General features: G+C 43.2%; 1 protein-coding gene across 1 annotated transcript; it reads left to right on the forward strand.

Moving 5' to 3' along the window:
- The first annotated feature begins 396 nt into the window (after positions 1 to 396).
- On the forward strand, positions 397 to 16,887 carry ACTA2 (actin alpha 2, smooth muscle). Its single transcript, XM_061174394.1, has 9 exons — positions 397 to 505; positions 4,211 to 4,365; positions 5,777 to 5,905; positions 8,456 to 8,566; positions 10,580 to 10,664; positions 11,038 to 11,199; positions 12,684 to 12,875; positions 14,037 to 14,218; positions 16,599 to 16,887. Exons 2-9 carry the CDS (start codon positions 4,237 to 4,239, stop codon positions 16,740 to 16,742), a joined length of 1,134 nt encoding a protein of 377 aa, XP_061030377.1. The 5' UTR covers positions 397 to 505; positions 4,211 to 4,236; the 3' UTR covers positions 16,743 to 16,887.
- The last annotated feature ends 503 nt before the right edge of the window (positions 16,888 to 17,390 follow it).

Below are 17,390 nucleotides of genomic sequence, written 5' to 3' on the forward strand. Positions count from 1 at the left end.
GCATCTCTTTCTTCATTGCAGACCCCGTTTTTAGGGGAATTTTTAAAAGTCCCTGCTCCTCAGAGGCTGCTTCTTTCTGTGCTCAGTTCATGAGGAAATGACCCAAAACGCTAGCAAGACAGCCGGCTGGCATCTCCTGAGGAATGCGCGAACCGTGCCTGCATCTGCCCCATGAGGCTCACTCAGTATCTCTGGGCATTTCAGCAGTTGTTCTGAAGGCTTGGGGTGTTTATCTCCCACAGGCAGCTGAGCTGCCTGCCTTTTCATGAGCAGAGCAGTGGAATGCGGTGGAAGAGACCCAGACCTCCGGCCACCCAGATTAGAGAGTTTTGTGCTGAGGTCCCTATATGGTTGTGTTAGACTGAACGGAGGGCTGAAGTCTGTCTTTGTTCCTTGTTTGGGAAGCAAGTGGGAGGGGAGCAGACCAAGGGGCTATATAATCCTTCAGCGTTCAGCTTCCCCGAACACCAGCCAGAGGAGAGAAGCCCAGCCGAGCACTTTCAGGGTAAGTGGCACCGGCCCAGGGATGTGACTTAGATTCCAGCGGCTCTGACATTCCCCAGTATAATCAGATGTCATCTCTGGGGAGTTTGGCCAGGCTCACACACTCTGAAATTTTTGAATGAAGATTGTACTACTAACACGATTGTAGCTTTTAGCTCTAATTATCTAATCTTAAAATCCAAGCTAAGATGCAGCCTGGTGTGGGAAAGGGTGGGGAGAGCAAGATGGAATGAAATCTATGTGTGTCACCTGCAACATCTGTTTATACTAAACCAACAGCCTGGGTCTTGCAGCGCATTTCAGAGACGCAGTCAAGCTGTCTGCAGTAAGTTACATGATGATTTATATTTAGGCACTGGAAACTCCAGTATCCGCTTGTGGTTCAGATTTGGTGTGGGGATTTTTCACTGGACTGTACTTTTGGTGCAGCTACGGTGTCTGGAAGTGGATTTTAGAATTGAACCGAGGTCCGTTGCCTAGCCTTTGATATTGGCTCTTTGTGTATTTGCATCTGGGTTCCTCTGGCTCTCATTGGTAGTGTCTTCTGTGGGAAAGTCTCTTGAGTGTTACTGTGAGCTTACACTTCAAGATATATGCGTCTCGGTTGGTGGGTCGTGTGCAGCAGAGCGCAGCAGGAGCCCAGCTGAATCTTTGTGAATAAAGAGAGAGGGAGCCGGGTGTGCGTCTGACAGCTGTTTGCGTTTCAGCCTATGGGATGTCTGGTTTGCATTTCTCAGCCAGGCGGGACCCAGGAGCCAGCCCTGCCACCCCAGGCTGCTCTTTGCTGTAAATCAGGGGTTGGCAGCTTCAGCCCGGGCTGGAGTTTTCACACTGAGATTTTCCTTCTATTTTGTGATTCATGACTAAATATGGTTTGTGTTTCAAGACTGTCGAGCTGGGACCTGGAGCGTTCCCCTCCCACTAACTCCTCATTTTTGGCACGAGATGCGCTCGAGTCGGTTGGAGCAAACCCCCTGACCCGGGTGCTGTTCCAAAAGCAGACATTCGAGTGTGTTTTACCTAATTAGGAAATGCTTTGCTCCAAACCCAGCTGCTCATCAGGTTAGGTAAGAGTTGCAAACCACTGAGCTGGGTCCTTTCTGGGGACACAGATTTCTCTAACGACAGTGCTCCTTTTAGAGATTTTAAAATTCTTCCTGGACATTTTCTTTCTTTTTTTTTTTGCCAAATAAAAACACGTTTACCAAATTTTGAGATTTTTACATTTTCTGCATGCTTGCTGATGCTGAGCGTTAAGCCTACTTGGTCTGCAGTGCATTCTAACACTCCCCCAAACCCTTCCTGCCCAAGGAAAGGGTTATTAAGGACATGTGTATTCATAGTGACCACACCATCACATTTTTAGAGCCTCCTAATTCCAAATATTTTATCCTGTTTTCGGCCCTTACTTTTGTATTGGTAAGTCTGCTTAGCACGTCCAGAGAGGCTGCTGATTTGGTGCTGACCGCCTCTGACACAGGCCTCGGACTCTGACTGCTTCGTCTGCCTTCTCTCCCTTACGTTTCTCATCTCCCTTCTTGCTTCTCAATCTGCTAGGAAGGAAGCCAAATCACATGACTGCCAAACATAATTCAGTGTCTGGAAAGGGAAGGGAAGGGTGGGAAAAGAAAGAGTCGGCCATCAATAACCCTCATTTTCCATTCTTACGAGTAGAATCCACAAGTTGAAGGTTTCTGTGGGAGGCCTGGAGGGAGTGTGGAGAGAAAGCAAAGACTAGAAGTAAAAAGATCTGGATAATGATAATAATCACATAATGATGCTAATCATTTTAAAATAATATTTACTGAGAATTCATAATGTATATGCCACCATAAATTATTTTAAATGCCTTTTAGAAAATCTAATCCCCATAAGAACTCTATGTGCTACCTACAGATTTTACTGTTGTTTCATAGATAAAGAAACTGATTTAGAGATGTTACATAACTTACTAAGTCACACAGCTTCTAAGCGGTGAAGGCCACACTCAAATCCAGAGCGAGACTCCAGAATCCAAGCCCATAGTCATCATGTGCTGTCATCTTTATTGTTCTAACTCTACCAGTTTTGGGATCTTGGACGAATCATTCCAACTTGAGTCTTGATTTCCTGGTTTGTCAGTTGGAGATAATAGTACGTGTCCTGGATTTTAAGATCTGTCCTCTCAGTTGAGGTTCATGCTCTTTGCAAAGGGTTATGTTGCATGAGACACTGCCAGGGAAGTTCTAGGCATTTGGAAAGATGGAGCATTGGTTTCATGGGAATGGTCTGGCACAACTCAAACTGTAATAGCTTTTTTTCTTTTCTTACGTCCCAGAAATTTCCTTAAAAGAGTTGCCTTTTATATCTAGGCCTGGGGGTGCAATGAGTTCACCAACTTAGAAGAATCTTCCTGAACCTGAAATCCTATCATCTCAAAGTCAGGCAGAGAACTCTGGGTGTCCCTCTCTTTAAAGACTATTTTCACCTAATTCTGCTTAGAAAATGGAAGGGGTCTAGATTGAAAGCTGAAGTGTAGCCAAGGGGACCTGATCTCTGGTTCAACTTTGCCTGTAAGGCCCTGTGTGCCCTTGAGCAAATCACTTCCCCTGAGTTTTCTCATTTGAGAAACGAGGGCATTAAATGAAAACGTTCTCTAATAAGCCTTCAATTTCCCAGATCTTTAAGTTGTTACTTTTGCTCCAGCCTTCCAAATTTTGCCGTAGGATCCAAGCTTAACAATGGGATATTTAAAATATTGTTTTCTTACTAAAAGAATACACGCTCAACTTATTTAGAAAATATTACAGAACTCAGGGATGATCATTTAAAACACCTAGAAAACCCACCACTTCAAAAATAACCCCCATCAACATCATGGTAAATATGATTCATCTTTTTCTAGTGCATAAAAATACATTTTAATGGGATTGTACAATGTTACTTTCTCTAATCTCATATTACATAAGAATATACCTGTAACTTATCTTTTATTTATCTTTTTTAATGGCAACAAAGCATTCTACTGCATGATGTGTAAATTTTTGGATTCACCCTGGCTTGTTGGACTTACAGGGTAGCAGTGGTTTTTATTAATGGAATAACTGTGGCCCCTAAAATTTAAAGCACCTTCTTAGAAAGTTTTGATTGGTTCTAATGTTCTTCCAAGGGTAAAATTTAAAGTCCTCAGGATCCAAAAGAGAATTTTCTTTTAAACATTTTACATTAAGTGTCTCAATATTTCCAAATTTTCACATGCTGCCCATTCCTCAAAATCTACGTTTTTGAAAAAAATTTGAAGTTATAACATATCTAGAAAAATGTGAAGATGGTTGGATACAGACAGCAAATTCCAGATACTTCTTTAACAAATGACTTGTCCCTGTGAATATCTGATCTCATGGTCTGATATTCCATATGTGCTCTGCAGTAGTTCATTCATTCACTTACTTAGTCAGTCTTTAAAGTGCTTGTGAGCACATGTGACGTGCCAGCCACGGTGCTAGAGACCTGTTGTATGAACGTGGAAATCAGAGTTTTAGTTATAAAAAGTTTTCAGTCTAATGAAAGTACTTTGAGATAAATGCTGTGTTAGATAAGAATCAGCAGAGGGCGCTCTAGGAGTACACAGGAGGGGTCTCAACCCAGCCTGGAAGGTGGGAGTGGTCAGGTCAAGTGCCATGACTGCTGGATAACAGCGGGGTGGCTTCCTCCCTGTTCCCTGCAGGACCCCGTGTCGTAGCTCCAGCCAAGATGTGTGAAGAAGAGGACAGCACCGCCCTGGTGTGTGACAATGGCTCTGGGCTCTGTAAGGCTGGCTTTGCTGGGGACGATGCTCCCAGGGCTGTTTTCCCATCCATTGTGGGACGTCCCAGACATCAGGTGAGGAAAATTTTCTCTGGAGCAGAGAGAAACAAGGCTATAGATTTGGTCCCTCTCTGTCTCTGGTACCCGCTATGGGTATTCATAGATTGTCTATTGCTCTCTGCCCGGAAATTATGTAACCATGTTAAAAATGTACCTCTGATGATTGACGTCTAGAAATAAGTGCCAATTTAATACACAATGTTGATGGATTATCTATTGGGTGTCTATCAGATACAAAGACTGACTCTTTTTCATAAATCCTTTTTGTCTAAATGTAATCATTGTCATCAGCATCAGAAATATTTATGAGTTTATGGGTTATCTGACGTATTCCATAGCTACTCTTTGGAAAGAAACTAAAATAAAAGCCCAGGTCACTCACTCTCACAGAACCTAATGTTAGATGAAAATAAGCATTGTTACCAAATGTAATTTTACATCTGTTAGCTGTCAACAAAATACATGTGGACAGCCACATGGTAATTTTACATAGCATTATGTAGAAACAAAATGTTGATGGCAGCCACAGGGTAAAAACTGAGAGTTTCATCTCAGAAATTCTCCTTCACAGCAGAAATGTATTTTGCACATTGAGCCTATCTGATTGATATTTAAGCTTTCAATTTGGCATAGATTAACAAGAACAAATAATAGAAGCCTCTCCCCATGAATGAACTCTGTCCCTTTGTTGAACTTTTGGGATGGAGATATTTTGCATAAATCACTACTTATGGAACTATAGTAGCCACGACTGTTTTGCAATTTTAAGTCACTCCAGTGCAATTTTAAATTTTAGTAATGAGAATTTTCTCTTTTTTAAAGCTTCAATGATTAAAAAATACATCCCACTTAATGGATTAAAAAATACATCCCACTACTTTAGGCAGATGTCAATGTTGATTGGTATGAATTTATCTATGAGAAATCAAGCACAGAGTGATCATTTGTAGAAATAATGTTTTTGCTTATAACGGTTAAATATACTCTTGGGTAGGTGACAACTTCAAAAGTACAGCTTAAAGGATTTATAAGAGGCAAAATGCCATTTAACTAATATGTAAAATTTGACATATCCATTCAACAAATAATGATTGAGTGCCGCGAATATGTGCCAGGCAATTTGTCATAGTGGCGAACAAGACAGATACAATCTTTGCCCTAAGAGAGCTCATCAAGGGATGTAGAAGATAAATGACACAAAGTTGCCTTACCCCCAGGGTTCTCTGCTATTTGAGAGAACTATTCAGGCCTGTTTCCAATCAACTAAGGCTGTTTCTTAAGAACTTAGTGACAGTAGGATTCAGCATATCATTGTTGGTACCGGAAGGAACTGTCTATCGCAATGATTTCACCCTTTGTGTTTGGACTGTAATCAGTTCACAAGTTCTGAGAGAGGCTGGCTTGTGATGTGTTGAACCTTTTTTAGGGGGTGATGGTGGGAATGGGACAAAAAGACAGCTACGTGGGTGATGAAGCACAAAGCAAAAGAGGCATCCTGACCCTGAAGTACCCGATAGAACACGGCATCATCACCAACTGGGACGACATGGAAAAGGTACCGGGAGATTCATGCATAATTCCTGTGGCTCCAGATTCCAAACATCTTGCTACTGCTGGGGAAAAGAACTGGCTCACTTTGCCCAATTGTACTTTTACTTGTTGATGTTCCTTCTAGATTATTACTAACTGGGGAAAAAAAAAAAATCCTGAACTGTTTCTTTAAATAAAAAAAAAAAAAGCAAATGCTTTGCCTAACAGGGTTTATAAACCAATTAGAGTGAGCTAGCTCTGCAGATGAGAACAGTAGTCCTTAGACAATGGTGGGAATTAATAGTCTATTGCTCAGTCCACTGGCTTGCCCTCCGAGGACAAGCATTATGTGAGTAGCAGCCAGGAGAACAAAGGGTTGCCTTCACCCACCCATTCTTGAAAGTTTTTCATTAACTCACCCTGAACATTTAAAAAATATATACATTTTTTAGTTTTCATTATAGAAAACTATACATTCATACATTCCTGAATGTCCCTCAACATATTGAAGCCCAAGCACATGACAAAAATTTTTAAATAAATATTTTTAAAAGTATCTCCCTGTGTTGCATTAAGAGAAGTCTTTATCTCCCAGACCCATATAGCAGAGCTAATGAGAAGAGTTAAATCCTAGGATTTTGATGTTTGTTATTAGAAACATTATGGAAACACAAGTGATCAGAGAAAAAGCAGAAGAAATAATGAGAAAGTGACTTAAATTTTTAAAATGCAGCAAATATATTAGAACCAGAACATCTGGACTTTCATATATCTGTCAGCTCCATACACACACACACACACACACACACACACACACTCCCTCTCTCTCCCACTAGTGTAAAAGAAAATAGTGTTGCTAGGATTTATCAGTAATAATGCTGAAACTTCTGCTTCTCTACAAAATTGTGTTTCATTAGGTTTACTGCGTCTAAGATTCTGGATTTGGTTAAGACTGCAGTTTTCACTGTGAAGAAGATATTAATAGTGGGAAAATACTCTTTTATGAGTTTCTCCATGGAGCTGGCAGTGTCTCAGAAGGGATGCACCTGGAGAAAGATCCTTGGAACAAATAAAGCATTCCATAATTTCTAAAATTTAAATTCAAAGGGTCTTCGAGAGAAAGAGAGAGAGAAGAATAAGAGAGAGAGAGAGAGATTGGTTGGTTTTTAAACGATGCTTCAGAGTATCCATAGTATATAATACGATTGGTAGAATTTCTTTTCTTCACTTTTTTTTTTTTTTGATTTCTTGAACACTGTGCTGCTTTTACTTCATCAAAGGAATAGAACTTTCAGGAGTCTCATTTCCTTTCTAGAAACAACAAATTCAAAACCAAAGTAACTGCAATAAGATAAAAACTCTTTAAAGTCGATCTAGCTCTTATTAATGTATGAGCTTTCACTAGCAGTTCTTGTTTTATTTTGTTTTAATTCTGAATGAATTTAATATTTCTGGTGCTAGTGGAGAATTTTCAGGCTTTTAAAAATAACTAATTAACTGAACCTTTTTCACAATGCTTTGTTCTTTATGGCATCCAGGGATTAAAGAAGATGCTCACAGGGAACTCTACTTAATATTCTGTAATAACCTATATGGGAAAAGAATCTGAAAAAATATGGATATATGTGTATATATAACTGAATCACTTTGCTGTACACCTGAAACTAACACAACATTGTAAATCAACTATACTCCAATATAAAATAAAAATTAAATTTAAAAAAGAAACAGCTCAAAAATAAAAATAAAAAAAATAAAGAGGATGCTCAAGCATGAAGCAAACACAAGTATGTCCAAAGTACATCACACGGACATGCTAGAAATAGGCACTGGGTTTTTTTGGAAACACCTGAAGGCCAAATGTCTGCCCATGAATGAAAGGTCCAGAGTGTGCTGACCGAGGCAGGCTTCTCTCAGCCCTGGGGAGGAAAGAGGGGAATGGGGGGGAGGAAAATTTCCCTTAAATATTAAAAATGGCAATTAGGTTTTCAGGTCAGCTTCATTCATCCTTACATATATTCATTCATTTGTCCTTTTACTTGCTACTCTAAGTCATTTGCCCATGAGTATTAACTAAAGTGGAAATAGGGGGTAAAGAAGATATAGTTGAATAATGGTAACATTTACTCTGGGCTAGGCACTGGGCTAAATAGCAACTCTAGGGTTCCCTGACTTAAGTCTCACGAAGACATACAAATTATTTTTATATTACCCATGGAGAGATTGTGGCTGAGAAGGGTTAAAATTTGCCTAAGCTCACATAACCAAGAAGTGGTTAAGCCAGGATTTGAACCCAGGTTTGATGCCAGAGCCTGTACCCTTAACCACTGCTCCATCCTGCCTCATAGCACTGGGTTTGCGTTTTTGCTCATTCACCTACTAGCTGTGTATCCTCAGTGAGTTACTTACAGCCCTTGAGTTTCAGTCTCTGCATCTGTAAAAATGTGGACACATAATGAGTACTTCTAGCATTTTATTTGGACCTGGTTTCATTAGCCCATTCTGATCCCTTTTCGAGGACTGCAGTGCCCCTACAGCGTCACATCATTGTGCTTTTCCTTGGTCCCCCTGCTAGATCTGGCACCACTCTTTCTACAATGAGCTTCGTGTTGCCCCTGAAGAACATCCAACCCTGCTCACCGAGGCACCCCTGAACCCCAAAGCCAACCGGGAGAAAATGACCCAGGTAAATATGCACTCCAGACCCCAGCACTTTGGGGTCTGGGGAAAGTCCTGTGTTAAAGGGGCTGTGCAGGACAGCAGCGAGGAGGCCCACCCAACAGTCCACTCACAGGCTGATAACTTTCCAGGATTCCAAAGGCCCGGAGCATCCTTACTGCAGGAATGGCCCCTTGGTTCCAAGAGCAACAGGAAATTTCCAAGATTTAACTGAAAAGGTGACATGTTTAGGTTAAAACCTTGTAAGGAGAAGTCATTTCAAAGTGCAGGATAACATAAAATGGGGAATTTTGGTTCTGGAGTCCGGCAGATCCCGGTTTGAAAACTCGATCTGTCACTTAATCAGCTATGTGACTTTAAAGAATCCGCTTAATTTCTCAGAGCCTCAGTTTCCTTGTCCATATGTTGGGAATAATATTAGTACTATTATTTTTCAAAGGATTGATGTGAAGATTAATGAGGTAAAGGCTAAATGTGTTTCATGGTACCTGGTATGATAACCTTCAACAAATAGTTATTATTGTCATTATTGTGACTTGTCTGAAGCTCAAAGGTTTTGGATCAGGAGACCATCTGTTCCACCAGCCAGACAAGATTTCCAGTTTGGATGAGCTGCTAAGTAAATACACCTAGTGTCAGTTTCATGCTTGCTATGGTTAAGCACTGGGCTAAGCATTTTATACGTATTGTCTCTTTAAATCTTAACAACATAAAGCAGGAGCTATTCGTATGCTGATAATATAAATGAAGAAATCGAGGCTCAAGTACATTAGGTGATTGTCCCAAGGTCACACAGCTAGAAGTGGCAGAGCTTGGATTTGGCCCATGATCTTTTGACCTCAGAGAATAATAAATGTAAATACGGCAGGGTCTTTTTCTTGGAAGAGTTCTAGGCGCTACACCAACACACCAGCAGCTGTTCTCTACAGGGGAACATCTGTGTGCCTGGGAAGTGCTCATGTAGCAAGAGATGTTGTTTCTTATGGGGGCTATTTTTCCTGTGAATGGTAAAAAATATAGTTGGGAATTATGGCCGTCTAGCAAATGATGCTAGATATTCACTCTGGTGAATGGACCAGGGAGGGTTTTGCAGATGGAGAAATGGTGGTCTGTGGGCATCTCTGTGGGCACAGATTTCTAATGCTTGACCCGGAGGGACTGTGGTTCTAATCGTGTCCCTAGACTGCATGAGCTACCACACTGACATTCATACCTGGTTCTCTGTTACCAGCAGGCGGTTCTTTTCTTCCAGGAATCAGGGCTCCTTCACTGCAGCCAGAGCGGCCTCAGATTCTAGGGCTGGCAGTGACCCAGCAACTACATAAAAAAGTGGAACAGATTAAACGAACCTCAGACCACAGAATAGGGCTCATCTCAACCAGTCTGAGCTTCAGGTTTAAAAGGCCTCTTTCACGAATTCCCTGGCGGTCCAGTGGTTAGGACTCTGAGCTTTCACTGCAGAGGGCCTGGGCTCAATCCCTGGTCAGGGAACTAAGATCTGCAAGCCGCGCGGTCAAAAAAAAAAAAAAAAAAGAGGGCTGTTTCATACACCAGAGAAGTATAGATGCTGTCTTTTGTTTCTTTTGGCTTTGATAACAGTGTTAAGTCCTAGACTGTTCACACTGGAGGACCCTCAGAACGCTTCTCATCCAAACTCCTCCTCCATTTGTAATCAAGAGACCTGGAATGAAGCCCACATTATTCAGTTGTTAGTTTGGTGAATTCTCCCAGGTCATGTTCAAGTCAGGGCCAGGGCCAGGGCCAGAAGCTAGACCCTCCTTATACCTGGCTGGTCATGTATCCCCCTCCCCATGCCATCAGGCCTCTGGTATAATGGTTTCTTCATTTACACCTTCATTTCTCCTTGACTAGTAACCAAGGCTGCCCTGGCCCTCCTTTACCTTAGTTTCCTCTACCCAGAACCACCTGGGCCCTCTGCATTCCTCAACAAGATGCTGTCTTGTGCATTCTTGGTAAGACTGGCAGCATCACTAACTCAGCTCTTTGAATTGCTTTGCAGATTATGTTTGAGACTTTCAATGTCCCAGCCATGTATGTGGCTATTCAGGCAGTGCTGTCCCTCTACGCCTCTGGACGTACAACTGGTAGGTGGTTGGGAGGGGTGAGAGCCTCAGTTGAATACACCATCAGTTACAGGATTTAACGGTTCATAAACACGCGGGTTGTGATGGATTGGGGTTTAGTTCAAATTGACAGGGTTAATTCCAGCCCTAAGAGGTCTTCTTCTCACCTTTAAAATTAAGCCCTTTAACTTGTATTTCCAGGAGGACTTCTCCTATTGTTTCCCTCTTCCTGTTCTTTTCTTTTTTTTTCTTTATCCAGCCCTGCCCCACTTCTCCTATCAAATACCTTCCTTCCTTTCAAATAAGAGGCTTAGAAATTCCCCTTCTACTAGACCAGTAAGTGATCACATACCAGCTGCCCTGGTGACTTTTATTGTGTACAACTGTCCCCCAGGCATTGTGCTGGACTCTGGAGATGGTGTTACCCACAATGTACCCATCTATGAGGGCTATGCCTTGCCCCACGCCATCATGCGTCTGGACCTGGCTGGCCGAGATCTCACCGACTACCTCATGAAGATCCTGACCGAGCGAGGCTATTCCTTCGTGACCACAGGTGAGGCCTGCGGGAGATAAAGGGAGAAGGTGTCAGGGCGGGGTGTTCTTCCCGGACTTGGTGATTATCCAAGGAAACAATGGGAGGCAGCCTTGCAGATATCAAGGTCTGATTCTAATGCCCAGGGCAAAGCAGTGCATATTTTGCTATGTGAAATCGCTAAACAATTACACTATTTCTTCAAGAAGAACAGTTATAACCATCTGGTATTATGAGCTAGTCAGAGTTGCATTATTTGAACATTTTTTAATCCCTTCCATTCACACATAGAGACTGAAGATGGTATGGCGTGGTGATGGGCAGTCTTTGGAGACATCTCAGTAGGACTTGGGTCCCAATTCTGCCACTCACTAGCTGTGTGACCTTGGACTAGATGCCCAAGTTCACTAAGCCATAGCCTCTTCATCTGTAAAATGGGAGTAATCATAGACCCTTTCTCACAAGGATGTTGTGAGTAGTAAATGAGATCATGCACGTGCAATTCCTGGCCCTGAGGAAGCATGCAGCACTTGTTAGTGACTATTAATATCAACCCGCAGGCAGCGACACATTTGTCTTCAGACTATAAACTGGCGTCACCTGGTCTCCATCTACGAGAGGCAGAGGCAGACTATACTAGAGATGTCGGGATGTCCTCAGTGCCCTTGACCCTGGCTGCCCGCCCTCCCTTGGCCAGTTTGGTCTTGTCCAAATGTTTAGGTTTCTGGACATCCCTGCGGCTTATTCTAGACTCCAAGTTTGAGCCCTGAAGATGTTAAAATCTCCTTTTGGAGTAGGCAGTTGAGTGAATTCTGTTCCTCCTCTACTCCCTATGAAGAATTCCAAGATGCTTCCAAAAGGTTCCCAGGGGCCTGGATGGAACCAATAGCTTAGAACTTCAGAGGGCAGGAGTCTGAAAGCAGTTGCCTGCCCACTTCTTCCATGCACCACTGGGGTCTTCTCAATTGGGACTTGTCCTGAGCCAGGGCCTGCCTCTTTCTGGAAGGTGATGAATTTTCCAAGGGTTTGAGCTAGAATCTACCTGGCCCAGATGACACAGGTCTCTGGAGCTTTTTGAAACTGTAGGGGCCTCTAAGGGGCGGCTTCGGCATGCGTCTTCCTGGTCAACTGAAAATCCAATATAACAAACGGTTATAAAGCACTTATAATGGAGATTCATTAGTTAATCGTGCAAAAAAGTTAAGGTACAAAGGATTTCCTGCTCTTTGCCTGTTTCTAGCCAGCTCATTTTCATCCTGTCCTGAACTTTCCAGACAATATTTGCTAAGAACCTTCTGTGTGAGGCACTCCGCTGGGAACAGAAGCGGTTCCGTGGTGGACTTATAATTTAATTGCCCTGATGGATTTGGTGTTGCAGAATGTAATATCGAACTTTTACACTTTGTGGATGGAGCCTGTATTGTAGGAGAGTCTGCAGTAGGGCAGGTGGATTTTTACCGCCTGTGCAAACCATGTTTGCCACCATGTTTGTATCTCGCTGACAGCTGAGCGTGAGATTGTCCGGGACATCAAGGAGAAACTGTGCTATGTAGCCCTGGACTTTGAAAACGAGATGGCCACTGCTGCGTCCTCCTCCTCCCTCGAGAAGAGCTACGAGCTGCCTGACGGGCAGGTGATCACCATTGGGAACGAGCGGTTCCGCTGCCCAGAGACCCTGTTCCAGCCCTCGTTCATCGGTAGGCAGCACGCCCTGCCCCTGCTTCTGGGGAGACCACCCTCTCCTTCTGCACCCAGACGACCCTCAGCCCCCAGCACCCTTCCGTGTGTGGGGACATGTGACAGGGGCCACAAAACCGAGTGCATTTCTAAACTAGGGCAAAGGAAAGAATGTCACATTTTAAAGAGTTAAGGAGGCCAGAGAAGGAGTGTTCTTTTTAAGAAAGCATTGTCTATGTTGTAGTCAAGCCCAAAGCATTCTTGGTGTGTGGTTTACAGTGAAAGAATCAGATACTCTCTGTGCTTAGGACACAGTGGAGCCAACGGATGGATGGGAAAGATAGGTTGAATGCTGAGTTTGGGAATAATAGGGGGAGAGAAAAATGGAAATGCCCAATCCTACGTTAGCACCGACCTTGGGGGACAGGTTAGCATAGTTGTTTACAGAGGGCAGGCTCTGGGAGGGGTGAGCCTGGGTTTGAGTCTTAATTCTCTATTCATGACCTTGGACCCTGAAGTCTCAGTGTCCTCATCTATAAAATGAGGATTGTCATAGTACCTATTTCATAGGGTGGCTGTGAGGATTACACGAGCTGTGTGGGGGGCACTTAGCCCAGGACTTGGCCGAAATGAGCATTCAATGCTTATTAGATATTGGCTGTAATTAATCACTAAGCATTATTAGTATTACATCATAAAACTGCAAAGATTGAAGAAAAGCGAGTCTTTGTCCAAATAAAATGAAGCATTTTTTTTTTTTTGGATGATTCAGCATCATATAGCTTTAAGGAGTAAGAACAAGGCAGCAGCCAAAGAGGGACTTGGGAAAGTTCTGAGCAACGGCTGCAACATTGACTCAGAGTGGAAACTTCTGCTGGCAATCTGAAGACTTTGCTTCTTATTTGAATCATTTATAGTAGTGAGTCTATTAAAAATTAGGGATACGATGTTGTAGCCGCCCACCCTCCCAGAGATGCTGAGGCAGGACTTCCTCCCTAGACAAGAGGTAGGAGGAGATGGGGTCTTCGAGGACCTTTCGGTCCTGAGATGGCTGGTTCCCAGAGCATCGTGCCTGCCTAGCTTTGGTCCGGTGTAAGATCATCCAGTTGCTCGCATCGTCTTCCACGTCAACCTGGGCTTTATTCACCACCCAAGGACCATGGCCTGTGTCTCTTTTCCAGGGATGGAGTCTGCTGGCATCCATGAAACCACCTACAACAGCATCATGAAATGCGATATTGACATCAGGAAGGACCTCTATGCTAACAACGTCCTCTCCGGGGGCACCACCATGTACCCTGGCATTGCCGACCGCATGCAGAAGGAGATCACGGCCCTGGCGCCCAGCACCATGAAGATCAAGGTACAGTTCAGTGACGGACCCATGTATCCTGCTGGCAATGCCAGCCCTACAACCAGAGGTGAAGGACTTTTCAGAGGCTACATCTTGGTCACATGCACTCACGGGTTTTAGAGCTAGGCAGTGGTTAAAAGTCCACAAGTCCCATACTTTAAAGGATATAGGTCAGTTCAGTTCATAAAGGAATTGAATTATCTTGTACAAAATTTAATCTATACTTATCCTTGTCAATCAGCTACTTTCAGCAGCTGCAGTGAAGGTCAATAGAGCCCCCCATGTGTCCATATCTCACTAAAATACACATTTTGTTGTCTTTCCTCATCACAAAAATAGTGCATGTCATGTATAGAGCATTACAAATATTACAGATGAGCCAGACTTATTTCTGAAGAGGTGTAAACCCTGTAGATTCAATAGTGTATACTCTTCTTCCAGTACTAAATGTGACTCCATCTCAGTGGCCAGGAATTAGAATTTTATCTTCATCTCTCTGTCTGACATACCCTTTGATACAAGTGCTCAAAAGTGCAGCATGACCCCAGGATGACCAAGCTCAGTCCTTGAGCCATCAGAACCCCTACACTGTGTGAGTTTTGAGTCACAGTCAAAGAAACTCAGATTAAAAGGCCATCATTCTTTGGAGGCAAACTGGTGACTTCTCAAAGGCTGTTATCACTCTGAAATCAGGAGGCCAGGCTGGGACCTTCTGATCCACGTCCCAGGGAGCAGGAAAAGGGGCACCCTGGGGGCAGTTCACACACACGAGAGGTATTCAGACAAGTTCTCTGTTATTTGCACTCTTTTTTTGAAAGGGTCTGCAGCTAACATAACAGGGAGGGCTAGACTGAAGCATGCTCTCTCTCCACATTAGAGGCTCGGAATTCTGCGGGTTAAGAGGAGAGAGACTGTTTTCTGAGGATTTGTGATTCTCGGATGCCCCTCCGATTGGCACTTACCTCCTCATCTTCCCACCCTGGAGGGAGGGACATGAAACCAGCTTCTAGGGTTGCTGACAAAGCCAACCTAGGTTGGGGGTATATGACAGACATCCAGCTAGAGTTGGGTAGTTTCTAGTTCTTCAAACTTGGAGTCTTGAATAGAAATGAATGTAGAACTTTGAGCTCCAGTGTGATGAGAGCAAATCATTAAAAACCTGGCACAGTAAGATGGTGACACTAGGGGAAACTGACACTGAATGGGGGTGGGGGGTGGTCTATAGGAACTCTCTGCACTGTCTTTACCACTTTTCTGTAAAACTAAAATTATACGAAAATGAGAAGTTATTTCTAAAGCAAAACAAAAAAATACCTGGGAGAGGTCCAGGTTTGCATACTGGGTCTGATATGTATCAACCGGTGTGATCAAGGTCAATTACTTAAACCTCTCTCAGTCTCTGTTTCCTCATTTGGAATATGGGAATAATTCAGTACTTACTCTTCAAAGTGGTTATGAGCATTAAATGAGATAGTACATGTAAAATGCTTAGCTAAGTGCTTGGCACATGGTAAGTGCTCAGTAAATATCAGCTACTTGTATTAAAAATAAATGTTCAGCCAGAGCTCAAGGGATGAACAGAAATTAAACCCTTTCACCACCGTTTCAGAAATACCTTATCTGTTGGCCCAAGTGTCCATATTCATTTCTACCCAAGTATCCAAGTCTGATGTGGAATTTGGAATTACTCAACTATAGCTATTTTTAGAGTTGCTGTAGGGAGACATACTCTTGGCCTGATTCACTGCTCTCTGAGCCTAAACCATTCATTGATTTAAGAAACGTCAACATGTCCTTATATGCCAGACCTGTGCAGTGGGTAGGACCAGCCAATGCAGCCTAACCCGGACCTATCCCAGGGGAATGTTCATCCCAGTGGGGGACGCTTGGGCCCCTCTGTGTTAAACAGTGCATCTCAGTGTACTTAATCAGGTCTATAGTAAGTTCCTGTGTGGTAAGTTCTGGCACAATCAAAACTTCTCCTTGAAGCTGCTGGTGTTTGTGTCCACAGAGCGTATGTGTCGTGCTGAGTTCTGAAGAACAGCTTATGGAAGTCAGGGACATTGTCAGGGCTTAAGTGGAGGCCGTGCAGGATTTGGGGCCAACTTTCAGTTTGTCCAATAGTAGACTGAATGCAGCAGGGGTGTCATAGATGCTTTGGAATAGATTGTGTAAAAGGAAGCTGGGAAACCAAATGTGCTCATTGAAGAATCTCTAAATCCACAACTTATTCACACCCCATGGGTTAGGGCTCAGGTTCGGGTTCAGCATCTAACAGCCAAGACTGTCCATGAAACTTCAGCGGGGGCCATCAAATTCGGACCATGCTGGAATGCCCAGGCCCCGTCCTAGTGCATTAATGGCCCTTCTTTCTCATGCTGACCAACAGATCATTGCCCCTCCCGAGCGCAAATACTCTGTCTGGATTGGCGGCTCCATCCTGGCCTCTCTGTCCACCTTCCAGCAGATGTGGATCAGCAAGCAGGAGTACGATGAGGCCGGGCCATCCATCGTCCACCGCAAATGCTTCTAGAACACTTCCCTGCTCTCTGTCTCTAGCGCACACTGTGAATGTTTTGTGGAATAATGCCTTCAATTCTTTTCCAAATCATTCCTAGCCAAAGCTCTGACTTGTTACCTATGTGTTTTTTAATAAATCTGAAATATGTTACCTGTAACCTGTCGCCTTGGCCTCTGATCAGCACCAGGCTGATCACGTTATTTCTGTTAGGCTGACCTCGCCCATTACCGAGTGGCTCCCTCTAGTGGTAAGGCCGAGGACATGACAACCAGGATGTGTAAGTTTCCCAGGAAAGGGTAGAATCACATTAACACGGGAAGTGCCAACCAATGCCGTAAGTGGGAAGAATTTGAAAACACACAGGAGATAAACATAAACATGGGTTAAAATGTATCAACAGGATAATCCACACTGACTCACAACTTGCTGAGTCATTATATAACTTTGCTCTCTATAACTTCCTGACTGGTAGCCTGGTGGGTGAAAATAAAACAACAACAACTCTGTGTGTGTGTGTGTGTGTGTGTGCTTGTACACACACATACATACAATATATTATACATGCACATATATATGACTTTTTATATATAACAAATTAAACTTAAATATATATTAAAAGAAAGTATGGGGCTTCCCTGGTGGCGCAGTGGTTGAGAATCT

This window comes from Eubalaena glacialis, chromosome 1 (genome assembly GCF_028564815.1).
Source record: "Eubalaena glacialis isolate mEubGla1 chromosome 1, mEubGla1.1.hap2.+ XY, whole genome shotgun sequence".
NCBI lineage: Eukaryota > Metazoa > Chordata > Mammalia > Artiodactyla > Balaenidae > Eubalaena > Eubalaena glacialis.